At 32.6% G+C, this 26,645-nt stretch overlaps 1 protein-coding gene across 1 annotated transcript in view; it reads right to left on the bottom strand.

Annotated features, from left to right (window-relative positions):
• The window catches only part of LOC129220827 (eukaryotic translation initiation factor 4 gamma 1-like), a 36,633-nt gene extending 13,472 nt beyond the window's left edge, over positions 1–23,161 (bottom strand). Inside the window, exons 1-3 of the mRNA XM_054855258.1 lie at positions 23,052–23,161; positions 17,119–17,351; positions 14,632–15,220 (exon numbers count right to left, since the gene is read on the bottom strand). Coding sequence (XP_054711233.1) covers positions 14,632–15,220; positions 17,119–17,310 — 781 coding nt within the window. The 5' untranslated portion in view covers positions 17,311–17,351; positions 23,052–23,161. The remainder of the gene's footprint in view (positions 1–14,631; positions 15,221–17,118; positions 17,352–23,051) is intronic.
• Between the last annotated feature and the right edge of the window lie 3,484 nt (positions 23,162–26,645).

Raw genomic sequence — 26,645 nt, 5'->3', positions numbered from 1 at the left:
GTCCGGGAAACACTCTCGCTCCCATAGGTCCAAAGTTTTTCGCCAGCCTGCCTCAGCGACCGAGAAATACTGCGCATGCGCCGCGGATTAAATGCCATCCTCCGTAAAGGGAAAAAACCCGAACGGCCCGTCTGGCTTCAATTGAGAAGAAGCCATGATTAGCCGCTATCTTCCCCCTTCATTACTGCAGAAAACGGTAACTTTAAAGGGATTTTTTATTTAAATCTAAACGAGCGTATTATGCGACCACTTCAATATATTAATATTTTTTTCCGCTGATTGCATAACAGAGGAAGTTTTAGTCGATATCAAACATAAATTTAAATTTCCCCCTTTTTTCGGGGCGGGTGTCAAATAGTGAGCTGTGGAAAATATCATGATTCTATACTATTACACCGAAAATGAGAACATCCAAAGGTGCGAGATTATATTCATGTGCTCATTGCTCCCCCCGCGGGTGAGAGAGAAATTTTTAAAATTTTGTTGATTGATTCATGGAAGCGCCTAAATTATTACCTTGTGCTGGGGGTTTTATTTTGTAAAAAAAATAATAATAAATAAATAAAAATAATCATATATTGACCAGAAAAAAACCGAAAGAAACTATCAGGAAATAATTTTGAAAATTTAAATAGATGCTTTGACAGGTTTGTTTTAAAATTTAGCTGAAAATAGTCAAAAGAATGTCAACTTTCAAAGCAGCATTAGTTTTGGGAGTTTGAAATAACTACATAAATCAAAATAGCGAAAATGATAACCCTAACCAGTTTTGTAAAACAGTTTCTTATGCCAAGGGGGAAATGGGCCGCTTAATATTGAATCATTTGCAACTGGACAGTAGCGTACACAGACCTCCGTGCCGCCCCCCCCCCGGCTAAAATTTTAACATGGTGTTATTTTTTCACAGCGTGAACCCTCATACCTCTCGCCCCTCCCCCTCCCCCCAACACCGGTATGGGAACTTCCGATGTAAATAATTTATACCATCCATAATGCATTTCCGAATGCAATAAATCGATACAATTGCAGGTTGAAGCTGCTTCTCAACTTTCCCCCCTCGCAATTATATTTTGCTTTTGTTAGAAAATAATTTGGTTTCTCGACACTACGGGGAAAGAATCGCACACCCACAGGTAGGCAAAATAGTTTCTTCAATCCTGCTTTGGCGCATGCGTCAAAACGTGACGAGCACGTGGCCGTTTTTCCCACAGTTTCCTTCGGCAAGGTCGGTTAGTAGGCATTTTCAACGATTTCTGCTACGAGTTGTTAGACGCGCCTAAAGCCCAGTTAATTCTGCGAAGTTATTGCGACAAACAGGTCACGGATGTACAACCATTTTGTTCTAAAAAGGGACAAGATGAGTGGAGGAGCATGTAGAAAGCCTCTCCTCAGCGAACAGCTTTTTTTCCCCGTTCGAAATTGATCGTTCAGATTAGTCACTTGAGGACACGACATGGCAGAGGGGGGAGATAATGCCTTTTTCTTTTTTCCAGAGGCTCAAATCTCACATGAAAAATAACTTTGAACAAAGCCCCCGTATTACAATACAGTCGTCACTTAGGGACTGTCAACTAAGTGTTGTCATAACCGAAATAGTTAAAAAATCCATTTTTACTTTCTTCTATATCTAATATATAGAAGATATTATTGGATTCGTGCAAATTTTCGAATTTTGACAGATTCGAACGTTTTAAGGTGTGCTGAGTCCATTTCGACTATTTTTGGAAAATGTCTGTCTGTCTGTCTGTGTGTATGTGTGTCACGTCTGTGTGTGACCAGTTTTTTGTGGCCGCTCTACAGCAAAAACTACCGCATGAAATTGAACAAAATTTGGTACACATATGTGCCCCTATGTGAACTTGTGCCCATTGACTTTTGGCGCGAATTCCTGAAAGGGGGGGGGAGGGGAAGCAATGGGTCGTTTCTTGAGTTATATGAGCCTGCTATTCCCCGAGAAGTAACTGGCGGAACCAAAGAAAACTTTTTCCATATGTTGCCCCTAACAGGTACAGGTGCTGGTTCAATTTTGGTGTCAATAGCTCAAACGGGGGTTGAACTATAGAACGTTTTTGTCGTCAATTGTAATTGCTGTATCTCAAGAAATAATGAACGGAATCAAACAAAAATGTTTTGACAAGTAGCCCTTAGTGGGTATAAGAGCTGATTTTATTTTGGTGTCAACAGCTAAAAAGGGGGGTAGCGCAATCGCCCGTTCTTTTTTTCCATTGTGAGTGCCCTATCTCAAGAAGTAATGCTACGTTCTGGTTAAAATTTGGAATATATGTGAATCCATACGTAAACAGGCTTTGGTTCAATTTTGACTCCAATCGCTCCAAGAGGTGTTGATTTTTTTTTTTTTTTTTTTTTTTGCGAATAAATCGTTTTATTAATGCAACAATAAGAAAGATAAATCGTAATAGATTGTAGATTGTCGTCTGCATATTTCTCGTGATTTTAATTGTATGGAAATGATCGGAAATATTATCTCAATGATTTAAAATTTTTAACTGTTGCCATCTTATGCTTGTTAATAAATAAAATATTTGTAAATTAATTCAAGTAAGGCTTTTAAAGTAACTTTCAATTTTCGCTCTTTGTTTTGTTTTTACAATAATTCAGACATTGGGATGGTCGTCAAGTTTTTGCATGTGTAATTTTGTTTTTGTTAGGAATATTGCTTCCTCGTCAAGCATGGGGAGGGATCAGAAAAAGGAAAAATATAGAAGAAAGTTTCGTGATGGCCACAACATACTAGTTAAACATCAGTTTGTAATAAAATTACAGATTGAATAAATAAATTGATAGAGTTTTTTTTTTTTTAAATTCGATTCAACTACTGCACATTGAATGATTGGTGAGCAAAGCTAAAATTATAAGATTAAAAAAAAAATTCACTCCCCCCCCCTTCTAAAATACTTTCCATTCCAATGAGGGTTTGCTTAATTTTTGAATGATTTTAGCACTCCTACTTTCCACAAAGTTGATTATAAAAGAATACAAAAATTGGTTTCCTGTAATTATCAACAAGAAACTAATTACAGGGATCAAAGTGACCAACTGACAAAATATAGGACATTTTTTGAAAAAAAAAAAGACATTTTGAAAAAATATAGGATTTATAGGACGCCAAAAAAATGATTAAATTTTGCATACACTTCATAAAACAGTTACTTTTTAGTGCCACTGATAAAAAAGTATGTATACAAAAATTGTTGACACACCATAATTATTCTTTACTGTCCGAATATGAAAATTTAAATTTCTCACACATAAAAAATAAATAAAAACAATGATAATATTATGGGAAATAATTTATTTCAATAAAAAATCAAAATGGTTTAGCGAGAAATTACATAGAACTGAGTGACTTTTTTAAAGCAGCTTTTAAATTTTTTATTAACAGCGTCTATTACGGCATGCCCAGCCTCAATGTCAATCATGCATTTACATTTGAGTCCATACATACACACACACATGCTCATACACACAAGCCTTTACACACAGGTCTACGCACACACACAAGCTTACACATGCAAGCATGCGGTCCTACACATACACACACAACTATACACACGTAACCGTCCAGGAGGAGGGGTAGGCTTGGGGCGACAGGAGCTGTTTCTAGAAACAATAGCCCCAATGAGTAGGGCCTTGTCGCAACTCGTTATTGCGAAAAACATAATTTGAATTCAAAATTTCAAAATTCAAATTATTTTTTTCCTTCTTATTTCTTCCAGAGTTTTTTTCTTTCTGTTTCTTATATTTCAAGTGTGCTGCTTTGCACAACTGTGTAATTTTTTAAAATTTACATCAACATTTTCCAGTGTTATACCAAGTCTTATCACTACGAGAGCAACAATTGTGCCTTAACTCATGTTTGGTTTGTCACCTAGACACAATTCTTTTATTAAGCCTCTCTCCTTTTGGCCATAAGAGAAATTCAGGACAGCTTTAACAAGTTTCGTCAAATTTGGTTAGTGCAGCTTTTCATCCTTCAGGTTAAAGATAAAATTCCAATACTTATTGACGGGGTTATCTGCTACATTCTTAGGAATTCGCAAACTCCACGCTTGAATACGCCACCTTGCGGTGATTTATAAAACTGCCGGGAAAACTAAAACATTGCCACGTTGCGTTCCACGTATGTCTGCTGACGTAAACACAGGCAGTTTGTTCTGAGTATTTATTAACGCAATCGATGTGTCTTAGTTTGCTTTCAGCTACAAAAATTAATTCGTCCCTTAGTAGTATTCTCGAGCTTCTCAAAATAATGTTCGTTTTCATTATTTCCTTCTAAAATTTGAGTTGATTGAGAAATGGTGAAAGCGAAAATTCTGGATTAACAAACTTGAATAACGTTACACAAGGTAAAAAATTTTATTGTTTTGGATGAATTTGTAAGAATTTGGGTTTTTTTTAAATCTTAATTAAATTAAATATATTTTACAGCAGCATTTAGTTGGAATGGACAGTATGCAAAATGTTTTCTTGAATATATTATCGTAGAACAAAATGAAAAATGTTTAACCGAGAAAGAATTTACTTTATTCCTTTTATTCTCAGCTGAAAGCAGGGTTGGGTTTTGGACTGTCCAAAACTGGTTTAGGACAGGACAGGTGGTTTTTACCGTCCAAAACTGTCCAAAAGTCTTAAACTGTCCAAAACTATGCTAAAGCTAAAGGGGTGTAATCTAATCAATTCGTATTTACTGCAATGTTTTTAATGCATAAATACTAACATTATTGATGCCTATTTTATATATATATATATATTTATATATATATATATAATGAGTATTTGATAATATTTTTCTCCAATATTTGTCATAAAAAAAATACTTTATTTAATAAATTGGCAATAACTATTGCTAAAAACTTCCTTATATGTAACAGTTAGTAGAGTTATGAGAGGAAATTCAAAACACTACCAAGACAACTCATTTCAGTTCCATTTATAACTCAAAGGAATGTTATTAAATGTGCAATATTTAGGTGGGGGGGGGGGGGGGTTAGGCTTTATTTTTTAAATGGTTTTTTGAAAATAAATTTTACATGATGTTTCAGCGAAAATTGTTTTTTAAATCATAGATTACAGAGCAAGAAATCAACGATTAAACACTTATATTATAAAACTAGTGCTATTTTTTTTTAGTTCATATTTTTAATATAGTACATTCTTTAACTACAAAAAATTGTAATTTATGGCACTATATTTTGAACACTTCTGCATACAAAATGAAATTTTCAATGAAGAATTTAATTTCTACGTAACTAGATTAACATCTGCTGCATATTCAAGTATAAGTTACATATATATTTATACTTGAATGTTCACATTGAATAAATATTGAACAGTCAAAAAAATATTTTTTACACATTTTGTTGTTTTTGATTGTTTTCTACAAAATATAGTTTCTTAAAAAAAATCGTTTTGGACACTTTCGGACTCAAGGGTTTTGAACAGAATGGTAAAAACCTTGCCAACCCTGCTTTCATTTGCACACATGCATAAACATAGGGAAATTTGGTTACTATTATCAAAAAATAATAATAATAATACTAAATTAATGCATACAAATTGAAATTTTAATCAAGAATTCAACTTCTATGTGACTAGATTAAAATCAGCTGCATAAAAAAGTTGAATGTTCTCCATTGAATAAATGTTCAATATAAAACATTACTTTGATACATTTTATTCTGTTTTTGATGTTTTCTCTCAGAATACAATTTTTGTAAAAATATAGTTTTGGACACTTTCGGACAGTTTTGGACACAAGGGTTTTAGACAGGACGGTAAAAACCAGGGTTTTTACCGTAGTGTCCAAAACCTTGCCAACCCTGGCTGAAAGGTTTCGCCAAATTTGTTTACGGTTATAGTTTTATTATGCGAGCAAAGTAGCCTTGGCGAGATTTCGCGTTTTTAGTTAAACCATTTTTAATTTTTTTCATGAGTGGAATAAAATGGTAGTAAGATTACAGAATTCGATAAGTAAAAAGAAATAATGGTCAATCAACTGAAAAGAAAACTACCACCATATATTCGTGAGAATTTTGTTGATGATTTGCATAACATGACATAATTAAATCTTAACTCAGAAATTAGAAAAATCGAAACAGAAAAATTTTAAATTAACCGATTTGGGAATTCGAGAGAAATAACTCGGCTACAAATGCAAAACAATAAGCGCTAGCCAAGCAAGGCAAAAAAGTATCATCTTCTTTCGATAATAATTTGTAATGTCATATTGAATTTTCTAGCATTAATTGTTATTCTTGTCAGGCCACAATTATTATTTAGTTTTTTCAAGAATTGATAAATATCGAATTCAACATTGTGGAAATAGCTGCTTAGAACTACGAACTACGTAGTTTGCATTAATCTTTGACGTTTAGTAATGCTTCTTGAATTCTCATTTCTTTCTACGTGGGCCAGAATATCCACAAGACTTTGAAAATTAATTTAAAAAGAATAAAGCGGAAAAATCATACATTACGAACAAAAATCACAACACTTTTAGCATTTTTTTCGTTACCACATGCGCTTGTTTTAGCTTTTTCGTCCGCCATTAGACAGTGACTACAGTACCCCCTATAGTTGCGAATATCTTCGTCATTGATGTACATTAGGGTGTATCCACAAAAAAAAAAAAGTTTTCTCAACTTACACACTCTTATATTTTTCCTCTTAGTAAATTTTCACTAGTTTTCCCTTTAAGAGCTTGTTTTTTCATGAAGCATGGCATAACTTTCAATGAAATGCCACATAATTTGTTATGCATAAGGTGTAGAGTTCTTCTGGGGTACCAAAAATATAGGATTCATAGGAAATATAGGATGGTTTTTGACCTTTTTTGAAAAATATAGGATTTATAGGAAAGATAGGACGACTTTGATCCTTGTAATTAAGGATTCTTCTTTATGGCCACAATTTGATTATATTTCGAGGGCTAAGCACCACCTTTCAGAAGTGGAAAAACCTCTCCTAATTCTTTACTCCACTTTAAAGTTGTGTGTTCCCTTTTCAATCCAATAGGGGGCTCTGATCTCTTTTTCTCTCATGATACAAGCTTGCAGGGAACACCTACAGTTTAAGGTAGCTATGGTCTTTCTCTTTGCCTGCTCCTTGAAAAGTCCAGATCGCAACCCCTCGTTACATTGAGCCCCATTATATCGCAGTTTTCAACTGTCTTCTGAAAATTAAGTAAAAAACACTTTTGGGAAGAAAAAATGTACCCTTTTAAGAAAAGTCTGCTCTTTTTATGAGCTGAACAAAACTGGTATGTTGTACATTAATCAGAACTTATTGCAATTTATGTTGCAACTTTTAATTTTCATTTCATGAGGAAAAGAAATCAAAAATTTGAAATTATATTTTTTCATCTGAAAGAATAATTGATAAACTAAATGATTTTTTTTTGTTTTTACTAAAAAATTCCAATAAACTGAATTTGTTGTATATGCACAAATCATTTATTTGGACATGAAATAAATAATCTTTTTTTTACAACCTTGGTCATAACACATTTTTGGATACATCATGTCTGTAGCTTACAGAACTTATCGACTTCCCCCCCCCCCCATACCTGGGGTGGCATGCGTGGTCTATAATAACAGAAGTCCAGAAATTCCTACAATAAACTTATCCAGATGTTTTTTTATTATTTTACTGAAAATATTTCATTTACGAACAAAAAATCCATCCTGTCTGAGCAGTTCAAAGTGTTGACCTAACTAAAGTTTCATCATTAACTGCCATAAAATCTGGAGCCACTTAACATTAAAATAATCTGGCATAAGTTTGGGAATTTGGAATCTGTTCAAAGCTTACATAATTAGAACAAGATTAATGGTTTTTAACTGACAAATTCAAGAGTTAACTTGCATAAATGATTTTTTCAACATGCTTTATTGTAATAGCTGTGCAAGTTTTACTTAAGTAAATGTAGACTTCGTTTATCCAAATTAAAACTTTAAGGACAGGTCATTCAGGAAAGGTCCTTATTTTGATCAGATGTTTTAGGGTTTATTCATTAAATTTCAAAGCAATGGAGGAATAATTTTATGAATTTAAGTTGTTTAGATGCTGCTTTTTATATTCTAACAGTATTTATGATGTTGAGTGTTTATAATCAAGTTTTGTGTGCCTTTGGTAAAATCCTGTTCAAAACAGTGCTCTTACTACAAAAATTCCATATGCAATTTGTACCAAGTTTTATCTGTTAATCCATATTAACTCTTCAACATTTTTCAGGAGCAAATAGCTTTTTTTTTTTTTGAGAACTAAAAATTGTGGCACTCCCAGCAAATTACAATAAGAAATTTTGAAAAATATTCACATAGCTTTTGATCATGAAGGTGAGCTTACTTCTTTTCTAGAGAAAAAAAAAAAAGGTTTCTTCTCTAACAAAAAGCATGTCCGGAATACTTTTGCAACAGACTGAAAAAAGGTTTGAGATCAGCCAGTTGATTTCAATCACAGGTTACTTATCACTGTTATAAAGCATATACAGTAAAACCATTCCGAACGGACACCCCTATTATCTGGAGTTTTTAATTCCCCCATCAGCAAGGCATATTAGAAACCTCTCTCGTACAAACACCAATACTGATACAGACCTATCAATTCTTTTTTTAGACCACACAAAAAGCAGGGGTAGAAGTGATCGACTTGTCACATATAGGACATTTTCCACAAAAAATATAGGACAAATATAGGGCACATTATACGAATAATTTTGCTATGAAAAAATAAATAATACATATCATATATTATTTAGTTATTCTTATCAATGATTTTGTTTAAAAAAAAAACCTCAAATAATATTATAACTTACATCTGAAATGACTTTCCTGTAGTTGAAAGAATAATTTTTGAAAAAGCAAAGTGTAATTTATAGACTAAATAACTAAACAAAATTTGAGCAAAGATAATTTTATTATTTCTTCCTCCCTCATGACCCAAGTACTAATTCTACTATTCTTTGATAGTGCTAAAGGGTTCAGTTTAGAACCTTTTAGCACTTGTATTAAGAGCAAACAGAGCTTGAGAAGGATCCTACTGACGTTTTTCAGAGTTTTCTTGATGCTTGAATGTTTCAGCATGCTGCCTCCATTGCTAAAATCCACTATTGCCTATAGGCACTCAACAGTTACAAAAATGGCAAAAAGCAGTTAAATCATCTTTTCCTTTAGTGCACCATGCACCAAAATTTGTACTATTAATGTCCTCCTGGTCCAACCACTCCACACGAATTTTTATTAAGCTATACGATTTCGCCGTTATAATTCCACTTATTACAACAAACTACGTTTTAACATCATAAGGAACTAACATTCCACGATCCCAAAATTCCACAAAAGGAAAAGATTGCAAAAAGAATATTAGAACGTTCCGATCAGAAAATGTACTGAAGACAAACATATACCAACGAAAACCATGATGGAAAACAAAACAAAAGGCTGTTGCTCCCCCCCCTCCCCCAAAAAAGCAAAATTCTAAAACCAACTTCAGACTTAGTTCTCGAAACTCCACCCAATATAGGGACGTCACATTGCTGTAGCCAATGAGCGAAGATGCCTGTTGCTTCATTTAGTCAGTTTCGTTTTTTAATTTGAAATTCGTTTGGGGACGTACTTTCAGCTATATTTCAGCGAAAGATCCGATGTCAGAAAGTTTATTTACTGTTCTTTTTAAAAGATATACAGGGTAAAAAATGGGAATATTGGAAATATAGAACATTTTCGAAAAATATAGGAAATATAGGATCTATAGGACTACTTCGACCCCTGAAAAAGATTAAATAAAATCAAAGTTTTAATCTTTTTATTTTCAAATTATGTGACTTTGTAATAATACAAGCGTTACAGCTTAGTTGCACGATTAGAAAGGATACAATGTCGAGTAAGAACAAAATGTTGTAAATAGATCCTCCAGAAAAAATTCAGGCAATATTTGAAAAGAACAAAGAAATTGGTTTTTTGACCAATGAGTAGAACTGCTCAATACTGCAGCAATTAAGTAATCTGATTAGCCGAAACCACTGAGAACTTGCATGTGCACACTCAGAATTCATGGATTCACCAATTTTACAGCATCTTTACCATACCTCATTTTTTACTCAAACCATGGGGGCACAAGAATCAAAGTGATTATTCAAAGGTTATTTTTGGAAGTAGGAAATAATTAAAATGACAGCCATTAATACAGGGTTGGGTTTTTACCAGAACATGGGAAAAACTAGGTTTTTACCGGTAAAAACCTAGGAAATTCTATTTGTCCTTGTTCATTTGCTGGCAGGCAATGTTTTATTATGTTCACCAATAAGCTTCTACATATATTATAGTTTATAGTCATCTATTAGTTTGTACAAATATATTTATTGCATACTAGAAAATAACCATTAGGCCATTGGGAAAGCTATAAGATGAGGGCTATCTCATGTGTGTGTGAATTTCAGATGTAGATTTTTTTTCTTTTCAAAAATTATTTGGGAAGAGCATGGGCCATTTTTTCTGCTATTAAAAACTTAAATTGATAGTTCCATAAAAGTTTCAAACTTTGTCAGTAAGTATATATTAAATTTAAAAAAATAATTTGTGCTACATGTGCATTATATCAATGTAGATGACAATCTTATTGTAACTCACTATACAGGTACACATAAAACGTATTTTGTTACCGACTGTTAAAAGGACATAAAGACTTAAGATTGGTAAATCCATGACTTTTTTCCTTTCGTTTAAAATTTTAGCTTAGAAATAAAAAAATAATTTCATTCATTTTGATGCATGAATTAGCTTAAAGATTATATTTTTGAAAATTAAATACCTGATTAAAATTGCAGAAACAATTAGTACTTTTTAACATGAAAATTTTTACAACAACGTATTTGTTATGCATTAATATAATGTTTATTAAAAAATATATACATTATCAAGTCATCAGGACTTTTTTTTTTGTTTTTTTCTAAAAGTTGGCAAACATCTTCATTTATTCTTCATTATATATTATTTTGAAAAATATTGATTTGAATTGTTTTAAAATCAGTTTTTTTTTCCTTAAAATTATTAAACCGTTTGCATGCAGAAACCTGCTAAAACAATTTAAAATTTACATTTCATCATCACCAAGTAAAAAGCTGCTGACTTTTTTATTTATAACTCCCCCCCCCCCATCCCAGTTCAAAACTCTTTTTAAAGCGGGGGAGGGGGGAGTAAGTGCTGTTGAAAAGTAAGTAATAACTTGTAATAAATGATCACTCACTGAAAATTGATTTTAATTTAATAAAAAATGGGTACTGTGCATGTTTACAACTTTAAACGTGAACAATTTTAACCATAATTTACTTTAAAAAACCAAAACATGTGCACAGATGACAGAAACAATAAAATATAGCATGAATAATTTTTTCCCCAAAAGAAGGTAAAAACCATGGGGAAAACAGGTTTTTCCCGAGGGTGGTAAAAATTGATAAATACCACAGGTGGTAAAAATCATGCAAATCCTGCATCTATATTGCTTGGTTATCGGTGCATATATATAAATGACTGATAGTCTCGCCACAGGTATTGATACAAATCTGCTCTCAATTCTAATTGAAAAAGGTATGCCTGGAATGTCACTACTTTTTACACCCCCAATAAATTAAAACACAAGAAGCCTTGTATCTCTTGAAATATTCTTCTCCAAGCAGCCACTGGATGAGAAACTATGTCCACAATACTCAGAAAGAAATTTACAGCTTTCAACTTGCTAAAGGAAAATCTAAGTGCTTTATTTGATCTCACAAACACCACTTCTCAACTTCATATAGAAAAGGTCACTGAAATAGTGTGTTTTTGAAACATTTTTACTGCAGGGGGGGGGGCTTAATTTTCTACACAACTTACAATACAGCTGTTATTTTAATTTAGTCCTGCATAGCTACCCCCCTTCCCCAGCAAAAAAAAAAGCAAGGGGGTTCAAAAGCACTCATCTTTGAGAGACTTTCGTAATCGCAAAAATTAAGTTCTCGTTAAATATCCTTTCACCTCAGATTTTTAAATTTTTGCTACTGTTTATATGAACTTCCCACAATCACCGATATCATTATCTTCATAAAAATTAAGAGCTTTTACAATATCAAAACTTTCTCCAAAATTCACCCTGGCAACTCTTTCATCCACAAGTGCAACATGAGTCCAAGTAAACGGGAATGTGTAATTGAAGGAAGGTGGACTGTGCCCATTGCCTTCGTAACTTCCCAAAGCTGCTTTTGACTTCACTTTTATGAACATTACTATCTTCTCTTTACATATCTTATGTTATTTTCAATAAAATATTACACATTAGTTTTTTTAGTAATAAATGTAATATGGTGGTAACAAAAGCCGGGGAAAAAAAGTTCCCCGATAATATAGAAATACCCCGATCGAGCACCAAAACTTTCCCAGATTTTACAATTGAGACTTTCACACAGATGTAAAAGATAACAACATTAAAGAAGAACAAAATTTATAAAAATAACAACAGAAGGTTCATACACTTGTGGTTAAAAAAAAATTCCGAGACTTTCCCAGGTTTTTTTTAAAGAGAATTCCAGGTTACTTGCTTTATTCAAAATTAAGTGCTAATAAAATTATTTTTAAAATGTAATAAAAATTGTTAGAAGCAATAATGGGGAAGACGCAATACTTTTCCTCTTAAATTAAAAAAAAAAAAAATCTTTGATTTTTTTTCCTCTCTCAAAATTGTTAACATTCGTTAATTACTTGTTGAAATTAAAGTACTTACAATTGTTTTAATGTTTCTTTGTCGAAGACTGCACAATTAGTTGAAATATGCTAAAATTGCATTAGTCTATTTTCCACGTACATACAGTAGATCAGTGGTGTCGTTGGGTTTTGAAAGGGTCGACATGCTATGCAAGCCCCATCTATTGAGGCTCAGAAAAAATAACTCCCTTTTACAAACACAAATCTCGATAAATTATGAAACAAACGCATAGCTGTCAACATGCCAACTTTAAAAATCTTACAGTGTACACTTGGTTATATTTTTACGCTTTTTTGACCATTATAAAGCAAAGTATTAATATTTAAAGTATTATAATATTCTCAAATCCTTACCTTTACTTGATCTGTGCTTTTATAAGTAATTGTACATTACAGTTTCTCACTTAAAGAACTAAACTTTTATTGCATTTGAAAAATAAAAAAAAGCTGTTTTATATGACACGAAATAGTTCAAGATGCAAAAAATGAATGATCAAAGACTTAAATTAAACAACAGGGTACGCACAGTGTGTAGAAATTATAAAATGCTGCACTACGAGAGTACTGTACAGGGAATTAGTAATATTATTTCTGAGTAAAAAATGAAGATGATGTAAAAAATGAAGATGATGATGCTTTAAGCTCCATGATCAGATCGTTATCTAATACATTTTTAAATACGGTTGCTTTGCATTTTCTTTAAAATGTTTCCATTTATGGCAACAGCCCATCTTCCTAATCTCTTTAATTCAAAATACAAGAGGAGCTCCCATTTTCATAATATTTACTTTGCTTAAACATTACTCTGCAAGCTTCAATATTGAAACTAAGTTTCGAAATCTTTTTGTTGCGACTTTTTAATTGTATGCACTGTAGATTCACTCATAATTTGTGTTGTGCTACCATTGACATTTGGTAGTTGTTCAAGCACATTGAGAATCTTAACCCTTTTTATTTTTTTGTCAGAAAATTTCTTTTTCCTCCCGTCTTCAAACTTTAGATGAAACACTGAGGTGCCATTATATTTCATCAAGTTTAATATTTAGAATGAAAAAAAGATGAATGAAAGACACTGAGTTGATATTTGGTGCCCTAACAGCGCGATGTGTAAACTAGTTTGGTGTGGGAACTTTCGCTGTCAGTGATGCTAACTGGATGTTTAATCAGTAAAATCAATATTTAGTAGCCAATAAAGAAGCCGATACTTCCTTCAAAAACAATGAGGACGAAGAATTCACGTTAGTTATATATTCGAAAAATTCACGTTATAGCCATTTCGAGTAAGTTGAATCGCGTTGTAGCGGGAATCAACTGCACTTTAAAGTAAGGTTTGTGATTTTTAAAATTTTTTCCAACAAAATCAAAAAAGTCAGATTTTTTTAAAATTTAAATCAGATTTGATTTTTAAATTCATGATTTTAATCAAGTTGATTCAAATCAATGAACCCTGCTTTAAAGTTGTTAATATCAAAAAAAAAAAAAAAATGTTTCTAGCATTTTCGACTTTTATAAGTACATGAACTGCCAAAAGTGTTATAACTGTTAGTAGTCAATAAATGGTTGTTAAAATGGCAAATAGCAGAACCTGATGCATGAAAAAACTTAATTTCATTTGGAAAATACAGTATAACATCGATTTAAGGATTGTCAAGGGACTGGAAAAACTTAGCGTTATATCAAAGCTATTGTTAAATAGAAGAGCATGAACATTAAATACGGTCAAACCGGACCAGTGAAATATATCATTAAATTGAGGAAATCAATAAATCCGGTATCGTTAAATCAAAGTTATACTGTACTAGCAAAATTTATAATTTATATAAGCATCTTTAAAAAAGAAATTATTAATAAAATGTATGGGGGGAAAAAAACTTACTTTCAATGGAAGAAAGTTTTTCTGCTGGCTTTGTAGAATTAACTATGGTTATCGTTTCAACCTTTTCCTCTATGATGGGAGGAGGCTCTTTATAACTCTCGACGACCGGCGTCGGTGGCGCAGTGGCCTCTTGGCTCACATTTACCATGTCCATTGCTAATTGCGCATTCACTTTATTCAGTTCTTGAACACTAACAAAGCCTACACTTTTTTCTTGAGGGGAATCCAAGACCGGGGTCATGTCCTCTGCTTCTACGACTGGTTCCTCTTCTTGACAAACCTCCTCCTCACAGGCCGGAGGATCCGGTTCTGGGACAAGCTCCGGCTCTATCCGTACCGGGCTGGGACTTTCTTCCCGGTATTCTTCTACGGGGATGCTGGTATCTATCTCGTAGAATGGCTCAGGTCTAGACCTGCTCTGGTAAGTCTCCTCCTCGGGGGGCTCTACAGGACACATTTGTGGTTCCGGAATGACTCGCGTCTCTACGATTGGTGCAGCCTTTGCAGGCATGTCAGTCTTATCATTGTTTGCAAGAGCTGCAGCTACTTGGGTCGCAAATTGAACACATATATTGGGGTCTGCATTTTCCTACAAGAACACAAAAACTGTTTAACATTGAGCACTTAAACAGACATAGGGTTTCATGACCTTATGTAGAAAATTAATAAGAAAACACATTTCTCCCAGGCATTAAATAAATACAGTAACCTCTCAATCCATGGGTGGGTGATTCGCTTTGTGGTTTATTCATGTCAAAAATAAATAAATTAAATCTTTGAAGATTAACTGAACCTAGAAAAAACACACTCTTTTTACTTAACAGGTGCAAAATCTATTTTTAGGCATTGCTTTTTCTTTCTTATCCCTCCCTTCCAATGACATCAAACCTACCTGAGTCAAATTGGTTTGAAACCCGATTTTTTTCATCTACACTCGTTACATGTGTACAAACTATAGTCTGGGCAAATCTAGCCAGGCATCATCTTAATGCTGCGAGTAGGACCTCCATAGCCTTTGCAATGCTGCCAGTTAAGTTTACCCCTACTATAGTGTTCACTCAGAGGTTGAAATTTTACCATCTTCATTACTGAAAATTTGAGAACATATATAAATTTTCCCATTTCCAATATTTTTATTTCTACTCATACATTTGGTTGATAGGCAGAGGAGAAAATAGTATGGAAAGGAAGAGGGGTGGATTTATAGTCTATTCATGGGGATAGTGGTTGAACACTATAAAAGCCATCCGTCTCTGATCCATCACATCCTATGTTCAATTGCTCCCCCAGCCTTTTACTAGGGCTTTGAAAACTAATGTTTCTACATTTTAATGAACACGGTTTATGTCTACACAAAATACGATGCTTCCAATACATTTTCAAAAAAATTTTTACAACGTGAACATTGTTTTGGATTTGAGGCTCATAGGAATGAGTCCTATACTCTGGATTTATGCCGAAAATAAGTGAAAACATTGTAAAACTAGCCCTCAGGAAATAAAGATCGGTTTTGTCGATTTTTTTAATATTTAAAGGGAGAATACCCCCTATGTGAGTCTCCCAACTTGTTCCAAATGTTCATGCTTTTGTACTTTGCACCTGTCTAGCCCTTCAGAAGAGTATTAATGGCTAATAAAATGATTGCTTTAAATTTAAACCATGGCTGTGAAATTGTCGAAAGCTAGAAAAAATTTGGGGGGGGGGGCATTTTTAAAAATTGAGGCGTATAGGGGGAACACTGCAGTCATATTTGGATTCAGGAAGTCATTTTACGTAAGAATCAGCAAAAATTGTCGGATTTTTTTTTTTTGCGGAGCAGTGTTGTTAAAGTTTAAAAAAGTGGAAGCTTGGGTGAAAATTAATAAGCGGGTAATGCCGTCCCTTATTATTGCTTGTAATTTCTTCAATTTCATATTGTTGTTTTCGGAAAATGCGATGGCGATTGCCCCTGACACCCCCTATTAAATCCGCCACTTGAAAGGAACCCCTTGAGGCATTTATATATAAAGATAGGAGTGATTGAGCTTAGTTCAAAAAACTTCCCCTTCCTTCCATGGTTATTCGGTTTTTTCCACCAAGGAAAAAAACTGCCTTACACGAAATATGATTTTGCCTATGTCGTCCAATTTTTTTTAGTAAATAAAAAAGTACATAACAAATAAATCTATTAATTTTTCTCATTAAAGAAACATTTTTACATTACACTATCACACATGCATTTGCATAAACACAACATTGTGCAATATGAGAAATACGGGTTAGTTCATTTAAAAGCTTTTTTCTTTTTTAACGGTAGATTTTTTAAAAATCAGTTGGATATTAACATTAAGTTTTAATGCTTAAGTAGCAATCATAAAAATGAACATTTGTTTTAAAAACTTTGAAGAATGTTATTCATCCTTCATAATTGTGTGTGAAAACAGTGTGTGTCCATTTATTATCTCCAGATACTTGGCTGGGCAATTAACTAATGTGGATAAAACTTACCGTTTCTTTTTCATGCAAAGTGCTAGATCTAGGTGGAGTCACTGATTCCTGATTCAGTCCATCCAGGATATTTTTTCCTGTAGTCGGGTCTATGATAGGAAGTGGGTTTTTACGGTTGGGTGCAGGAGGAAGGGGCTGGCTCTGTGCAGGTTGCTGAGTGCCTCCCATTTGGGGCGGCAGTTGTGGCGGCATGGCATTAAAGGAAGAGAGAGCTGGGTGGGGCTGATAATAGCCTATAAAGAAAAAGATCATTAGTTTTAGAATTGCTACCTATTTTAGATATGTTTCTGCTATCAAGTATGAAGAAAAATATGTTTATGCATTTTTCAAAAACAAGACAAACATTTTTTGTGCAAGAAACAGCGTAGAAAATAAGCGGTATGGCATGTGGGCAATTATAATCGTATGAAAGACAATACAATACAAAAAATCGCATCAAAAATTTAAAGATCCAAAAAAATAAAATTAAAACTGACTATTTTTTAAATGTGAATGACAAAACTAGATGTTGATACAGTGCACATGATGATTTTAGATAATCATTTTTATTAATAAACAGGTGCAAATAATTTTAATATTTCTAAAGGTATAATTTTTTTTTTGAAATGATCACAGACAAATTATTCCTGTATTTGTAGAACCATCCATTTGCATGAGTTTTTCTATTTTGTAAAAGATAATTGATAAAAATTTGTAACATTATTCATAACTTTTTATAGGCACACATATTATGTATTATATTTCTTAAAACTTGTTTGTCTTCTTCATCAAAGCATAATTTAGCAATTGTTGTAGAACTGCTCCTCAATATGAAATAATTTCTTCCCCACACAGATAAACATCTGATTCCTGTGCTTTAACAGTCATTAGGTTCTTTGAATTTTAAGATGAGAGCTGAAAGAGATGCTAAAACGACAGTTATGCAGTACTCGGGGAGTAAAACTGTTTCGAGGGACAAAAATACCGACTTTACTGATCAAAGTTTATAAAATACTGACCAATACTGACTAAATTAAAATACCTAATAAATTTTGGCGCAACAAAAAAGAGTATCATACTTGGTGAAATAAATGTTAGCATTATTTAAAACGAGCAGCAACATAATGTAAAGCTTTTTTTTTTGTACACATTTTGACTAAAAGTTATGAGTTTGAATACATATACAGTTGGCTCTCTGTTTAACAACGCTCTGTTTAAAGACGGCTTTTCACGGTCCCAGATGGTCCACTATAGTTTTAAAATCATTCTAATGAAGGACAATTTCTACTTAATGATTTTTTGTGGTCCCTTGAAAGGCGTTAGAGACTGAGAGCCAACTGTATTTACTGAATTATGAATAACTTTTTTGAAACTACCAAAATAAATTAAAAGATCTTGCAACTGTTCAAAATATTAAGTGATTAAGCGCAGTATCTCATTCACAATTTTTTTCTTTGAAAAGTAACTCGAAAACAACTTTAGGAAAAATTCTGAAATCAGAAAATACAAGGTGAAAAAAAATCTATATATTGTACATTTAGCCCTGTTAATATTTAGTCTAAAAATATTTTAGTAAAACCCTGAACACATTTCGCAGATTGTTTTAATTATTAATCAGCAAATAGTTTCTGTAAAAAAAAAAGTTTACTTATATTGCAAAAGTTATGAAAGTTAAACGCAGTAAATAAAGATAACAATTTGAACATAAAAATTTTTTTCTCATCTTGAAATTAATGCAGTTGTCATGCATACCTTATTGCTCCGCTTAGGACAAAAATGGGAAAATTTTGGGGATGGGAAAGAGATGTTTTCAAACATGTATCATTAGAATGTAAAGCATAGTTAATGGTTGTATAAATTTAAAGATAAAATATCCAGGCAATGCTCTTATGAGTGAAAACAGATCACATAAGGTAAAGTGGGAGAAACGCCATACTTTTAGAATAACCGTGTTTAAGAATAATATTTCTCACTATTTTTATTTACTCATAACTGACATGTTAAGAAGGGAACTTCTTAACATGTCAGTTCTTGTTTGACTGCGCTTGAGTGTGATGCGTGCATGATAAAAAGATTATTTTCGTTTGAGCATTTTTTGACAAAAATTTGAGTTGCAGCGGTTGCAATAAGTGTTAAATGTAAAACAAAGACACCGTAAGGTAAGAAATGGTTTTAATGTTTGATCAACTACATTTTGAAACATATGTTAATACTTATGTATTTTATAACTATATGGCATCTTTCCAACATAATGAGGAGAGATGCCAAACTTTTCAAATGTGTAAATGAAGGGGTGTTTTGTTTATTATTTTTTTGTTTTTAGAAAGCCAAGAAAATACGTGAGGAAGCATGCCGTAATTAGGGGGCAGTGGAGTGAAGAGAACTTAATTCTGACAATTGAAAAAGTATCAAAGGAGGAATATCGAAAAATAAAGTTAAAAAACCTTATTTAATGCCGTGGGAAAGCTACATTAGGTTTTAAACTTTGTGGAATATTCCCACTTAACCCTTAAGCTATTCCAGATCATTTCTTTGCTATATCTGATTTAATTGATATAACTACTCCTGACATTCCTCTTGAAAGTGCTGCAACTCTAGCTCTGTCTCCACAAAAACTATCAACTTCCAGACAAATGTCCACTCGTAAAGAAACTTCAACAAATGATTCTTTAGAAGTCTTTCCCAATCCCAAAACTACCTAGCTTGATAGTGAACCCAAAACAAGTTGCTTGTCCGCGCGGAATGTAGGGGAAATTATTACTCAGGGTTCGCGTTTACGCGCTATAGCGGGTTTTTTACGCAAATTCGCGGGAAAGGGACGCAACTTCCGTGAAAAATCGGGTCCCAGAAAACCCAAAAGATAAGAACCAGAAAAAAAAGGGAGAAAATGCTAAAGATCTATTTAGTAAATGCTTTTAAGCTTCAAAATGACCAGGAGAATCAACAGAAAAGGACTAAAATGACCCTATCTGTTTATCAGCTATTCAAACACACCCCAATTGTGGACCAGTCAATGGAATTTTAGTGATAAGACTGGAGCTTACAGTGACCTCCTGGGCAGAGCTCAGGGAGCAAGTTCACAAGTAGCCCATTGTACTGTATTCTAAGAATAAGCTTTCCCTCAACTTTTATCTTGAGGAAATTCCTAAAAACAGAAATGAAGACTAAAAATAAGAGAGGTTTTCAATGGAATCTTCAGGATTAATACAAGACAATTATACAGTAAAAATATTGCAATTTGGCATTCATGTAACCAGAATTACTTTTGAAAATCATCACTTCGCATCTCCAATAAAAAGAGGGGAGAAAAAAAATAGCGAACATTTTCCAGATCGCGCTAAACACAAAGAGTTTGGAACTTTACATTTTTCTTGTTAAATTGCTTATGAATACTTGAATTTTATACAAAAGCACTTTAACCTTGTTCTTTTTCTAATAATTGATCTCTTTTTGATGGGTTATTTTTATTTGGACTTGCAAAAGTCGGGTATCAATCGATCGCGCCATTTTCAAAATGGCGCGATTTTAAAAGTAGAACAAAAACCAAAACAGATATTTTGAACGAGTCAAAATAAAGTCAAATATACTGATTTAAGATTGCAAATGAGCAATTTTCACACTCATATGAGAAAATGTTTCGTTTCTGCGATCGCGATTTTTGCGTTAGGTTCATTCGCTTGCGATTTATTATTATTATTATCTAATTGCCAATGATAATTGGGAAGGGGGGGGGGGTCTGTTTGCTTTTTTCGCTAAGAAAAATTTCCAGGAAAACAAAGGTTAAGGGAGTGCTTTTTGCTTGATCAATCAGAGGCACTTGTTTTATATTTTATGGTAAAACCCATTTTTAAAGTAAATTTTGAGTTAATCTCATTGTAACTGACCAAATAGTTTCTCTAATAACTAAGTCTTGCAAGTGTATTATTTGAAAATAATTTTACAATGATAAAATCACAAAAACTTAGGGCAAAAATAAAAAATTTATTTTATTTCATGCCTCCCCCCCCCCAAATATAAATATTTTTATATTATTCATTTACACACTAAGATTTTCTGTTTAAAATTTAAGGGACTCATTTTTTCCACCAAAGGACCCAAATCTATTTCATTAATGGGTCCCTGGGACCCAAGTTACGGATAGTTGAGCGCGAACACTGTTACTTAACAAAAAAAAAAGTCTGCATTAAATGTTCCTTATGCCAAAAATGGCTGCATAAGTCATGGACAATGTATGCTCCGCATTATAATAATTGCAGTAGGGAAATAATCCGCAAAAATTCCAAAAACAAGGAATAATAACATGTATGGCATCTCTCCTACACGTCATTGGAGAGATTGTGAGTTGTATATTCAATTTTTATTTATTTTTTCTTTTTTTTTTTTACAAGTCTAAAGCTTGTTAATGGTAATATTAATACTTCATAATAATGTATCTTCAAAATAAAACATACAGGGTTGATTTATATTGCATTTTGAATTTTTTACCCAATTTCTACAAAAAGTATGGCGTCTGTCCCACTTTTACCCTATTGTCTAGCAAATCTGCAAATAAATTGGAAAATACTAGTTTATACGCACAGAGGTAAGAATATAATGTGTTCTTGTGCATGTGCATTTTTATCATAAACACAATACATTTTAAAATATTGTGGGTGCGACTGTAGTGTATAAAAGATAAAGTCATTTTTCAATCATATGAGCTTTACTTTTGTCAAAGATTATTCTTGCATTTATATACTTAATTAAAGAAAAAGTATCAGGGGCTAAAACTGTTTGGAAGGTCAAAGCTACTAACTTCAGTGACCAAAATTTATCAAACACTGACTAGATACTAACAAACATTTTAAAATACTGACTAATTTTAGAATAATAATCAGCGATATTACGTGCTGCAAAATGAAGGCTTGTTTTATTTGTAATGTTTGGCAATGCCTAATTTATAATGGAAACCTAAAATAAAAATTTAACTAAAAGCTGTAAGTTTAGTTTACATAATTTCTATATGATGCTGAGCAAAGACCTACAAAAACTTTCAAAAGTTAGGAGTAGGGAAAATTTTTTAGATGCCAAAACTGTTGGCATAAAAAATTGGCTTTTTGAAAGCTTATCAAAAAGTGATAACAATAAACGAAGAGGCCGATTAAAATACCCGATTTTTTTAACGTGTGTTAACATACAAGTGTTCCGGGACTTCGTGCTTCTGATAACATTAACCGTGATCACATTAAGAGGTGCCAACTGTAGGTTAAAGTTAATTGCCTATTTTAATGAGTCAATAAATTTAAAAAATTCATTTTGAATCAAAAATTGATAAATGTTAAAGAATAGGTTAAAGCTAATAAAAATTACTTTTGAAAGGGGAAAAAAGTTATTCTGTAGTGGTGGTAAAGTGTAAAATATCATCTTGAATTAGTAAAAAGTTGAGTTTCTAGTGCATGAATCAGCTTATAGGATAGAATATTTTTTCCTTGTTTTTATGCCACTTCCGGTATTGTTCTATTGGTTGCATTGAAGTGATTTCAATTCTACGTTGAACTTAATACAATTGGTATCTTTTACAGGTTACAATACACTATTACATTCCAGATGATGCCAGACATCACATTTAATATTCCACCAATTTAGAGATAAAAATGAGATGACAAAATTCTCTTGTAGCCTAATGTAATGACATACAATACATTACAAGTCAAATGCTAGAGTTTACTCAATTTTGATGATTCAGAAAAATAACGCTACTTTTATTATCAGTCTAACATTTTAAATGATATAGGGGATGTCAATCTCAATTTCAAAAAGCTTAGACAATGCTCCTCTCAATTTAAAGAATAAATTTTAGGCTATAGAGGTACCATTTCAAATATACTAATTCACATTCTCATAACTCTGGTATCAAGCTAATCTAGAAGTTACGTTTCTTATATCCTTTTTTGATAACTATGAAAGATACTTACCATTAGAATTAGTTGCTGCAACACTGTTGTAATTTGCCCACTGATTATTCAGATAAATTTGCTGCCCTGCTGGAATCACAGAATACTGTTGCTGATAGTTAGGTCTTTGCTGATACTGCAGAGGGGAGTTCCAACAATTAAAATAATAAATGCTAAACTACAAATACCTAATTAAAATTTAAAACTAGTATTAGCCTGATACATTTTCATTTTAAACCATTATGTGAATTTGCCACAAAGGGTCCAAGAGAAAAAAAAAAATCAGGGTGCGTGCAAATTAATTGCATTTTGATTCAAATAAATTTTCACACATACATACATACATACAAAGTATCTGCTACTTTTATGAGTTTTTGAATCTATGACTTTTCAAAATATTAAATAGTTTCTGCTGGCAATTTTCCATGATTCACAGTGTACAATCTTTCAAAAATTTTTTTCAAAATGCATGCACCAGAATTATAAAAAAAATGGCTCCAGAAATTCATTTTGTTACTACTACTACAATCAGGGTTCATACTCAATTTGGATAAAAAAATTCCATGACTTTTCCAAGACTTTTTCATGACTTCATAAAAATTTTCATGACCATGTTACACGAAGAGAATAGTACTACTTAATGTCAGACTTGCCAATTTTTTCGGAAATGGGATTTCGAAAACCTTTTACGTGAGTGCCATTACCTCATTGAAGCACTTACTTGTGACTGAAAAAATATCAGTGCATATTGCTGAAAGTAATAAATTTTTCTTATTTGTCTTCATCACATAAATTCAAGTAAGATAAAAATATAATGAATGCAATACACTGATGTTTAAATGTCTAATAAATGGGGCAGAATAGTAATGAATGGGTTAAAAACTGAATAAGTTTAAATAATAAATTTACTTCATAAAAACATTGCTCTTTGATGTCAATAGTGCATCTAATCACTCATATAACTGGACAGCATATTCGTTCATTAAAGTAAAGCCACTTTTTACAGTAAATTCATTTTTCCAAACCAGATATTTCAGCTGGCTAAAAAGATCAGTTTTGCGAGCTATATGTTGGCCACCACTGTTTTAGAGTATTAGAATTCTCCCATTTCTATGTTCTATTGCCTGACTAAAGTCTTCATTTTAAAACTTTCAACATAACAAGATAAAGTCTGATAAATTTAATAATGAACTTTTTACAAGTAGTTGAAACGAACTCGGATGCAATTGAATCAAACTTTTTGAGGGGGCGTGGCAAAATCAAGAAAGTGCGAGTCCACTACTACAGAACATAAAATATAAGAAATACTGAAAATAATGGTGGGTTCAAAATTAGTGATGCCCCAGTAGTAAAATCACATCACAAAAAAAGGTGAGCGGCTGTTACAGAAGCGGATGAAATTGGATCCTGAAAGTCCGATTTGTTTTTGAGATGGTTCAATTTATATGCAATATTACTAAATCACTCAATATTTCTAGCGCTCTTTTAGCAATTGTTGCTTTCTTACTGCCCAAGACATTTTTCCATGACTTGAAATAAATTTCCATGACTTTTATGAAGATATTATATTTTCCATGACTTTTCCAGGTCTGAAATTTGTTTATTTTTTTTTTCCATGACTTTCCAGGATTTCCATGACTCGTACGAACCCTGTACAATGAACAATATCAATAATTGCAGACATGATTGTCAGATCTTGATCATTTCAAATAGGGAGAGGGGGGGGGGGGATGCCCTAAAACTTTCGTGGCTTTCAGTCATCTTCCTAAACATTCCAGCACATTAGAATTTCTGGACAAAGTGCCATGATCCCTTGCGAATGTCACTATTATATAAATGCCAAAAATTTACAAAAATATTAGTTTCAAAAATTTTAGGAATTTAAAAGAAAATTCAAACTTTAAGACATGCACAGTCACATTTTTAAAATGACTTTAAAGATACTGCTAACAAACCTTTTTTGTAATTACTGTCCAAGTTTTACACATTAGTAAATTGCTATCATAATAGTTTAAATAGTTTAATTTGAACTTGAATTGCACAAAAGTAAGATCTCTCAAAAATTATTCCAAGAACAGTTTAAATTATTTATGAAAAGTTTTAGTAACTTATTTATTTATTTTTTTTTTTTAAAAATTCAGAAATTTCTTAAACGAAGAAAAGGTCAATGGACCTCCATCGAAATTTCAAAGAAGATTCGCCTAAGTCAGAATATATGTGCAAGGATGCTTACACCTTCATGATCCCAAATTCATTCAAGTTACGAATATTTACATAATTTTCGAGGAATAAAAGAAGGCAATTGAATCAAATACAAACTTTCGGAATCGTAAGACGCATAAGAGGTTGAAATATTGAAACAATAGTGAAACTTCTCTTTTTCAGTTGCTTCTAATCCCTTCCACACAAAAGGGCTTAGTAGGGTATATCCTTTTTACACTAAAAAAAAAAAAAAATACAGTCGGAACTCGACTTACGAGAGGGATGGGTTCCAAGACACCTCGCGCAAGTCGAAATTTCGCGTTGTGGAACAATATATAAGCATACCCAATTAAACTCGCGTTATAGCCATTTCGGGTAAGTCGAAACGCGTTGTAGCGGGATCCGACTATTTCCTAAAAGATTAAGAGCTATGCGTCTGCAGATTTTTTTCTAGAATCAGTCATTGAAAGATCTTGCAGTTTCTACTGCAGGGACTTCAATTTATGTAGTGAGTTATTTAAGAATAGAAGATATGGAATGGTATAACATTTTGCTGCATCCATAAACGTGCTGGTGTAAACAGCACTCGGCTCTAATACTAACAGGAGAGTGAACTTGGAGGTCCATATTTTGCCCAAGAGAGTAAAAAAAAAAAGCACTCTTTTCACATAGTAAACTAATTTTATCCTGTAAAGTGTTTTCCCATGCATTTCTCAATAAACAAGATAGTTTATGATGTAAAGCACTTTGCGATAATTATTCGAAATTCAGAAAGCAAGCTCTATTGTTTAAGAATGGCAATTTATCTCTAATCTTACTACGACAGCTCAATGATAAATGGAGACACCCCACAGCAGAGGCCAAATCATAAATATATATCTACATATATGTTATGGTTTTTAAATGTGATAAATCTGGGGATTTTGTACAATCCTTGGTGATTGTTCACAATCCCCACTAAAATTGGTAAATGTGATAAAATATTGAATATTTAGCCATATTTATCACATTTACCGGTTAATTTATACAATCCCTGACTCGTAACGGGGAATGTAAATAAAACCATACGTAGCCAAAATTTTTGCGGTTTGCTTAGCTACTTGGCTTTTTTTTATGATGCATAGTATCCCCACACACCACAAGGGCTTTTGGTCGGATGCACTTGTCTGAGTCTGCGGCATTTATTGACCACGTTACATAGGATTTCATTTTCAATTCAATACTTTACCGGACGGCCATTTTAATGTATACTATATAAATAAAATGCAATTTAGCATAATAATGAATCTTTGTAGGTCATATTTTGTTTTTTTTGTTATGCATTTTTAAAATGTTCTCTTCAGTTTTATGTTTTATTCTTTTGAATTCGAAATGTAATTTCTACTGAGAAAAATAGTTTATGTACCTTGGCTC

This window comes from Uloborus diversus, chromosome 4, assembly GCF_026930045.1.
Source record: "Uloborus diversus isolate 005 chromosome 4, Udiv.v.3.1, whole genome shotgun sequence".
NCBI classification, from domain to species: Eukaryota; Metazoa; Arthropoda; class Arachnida; order Araneae; family Uloboridae; genus Uloborus; species Uloborus diversus.
Note: the sequence above shows the minus strand (reverse complement) of the source record. Positions and strands in the feature narration are given on the sequence as shown.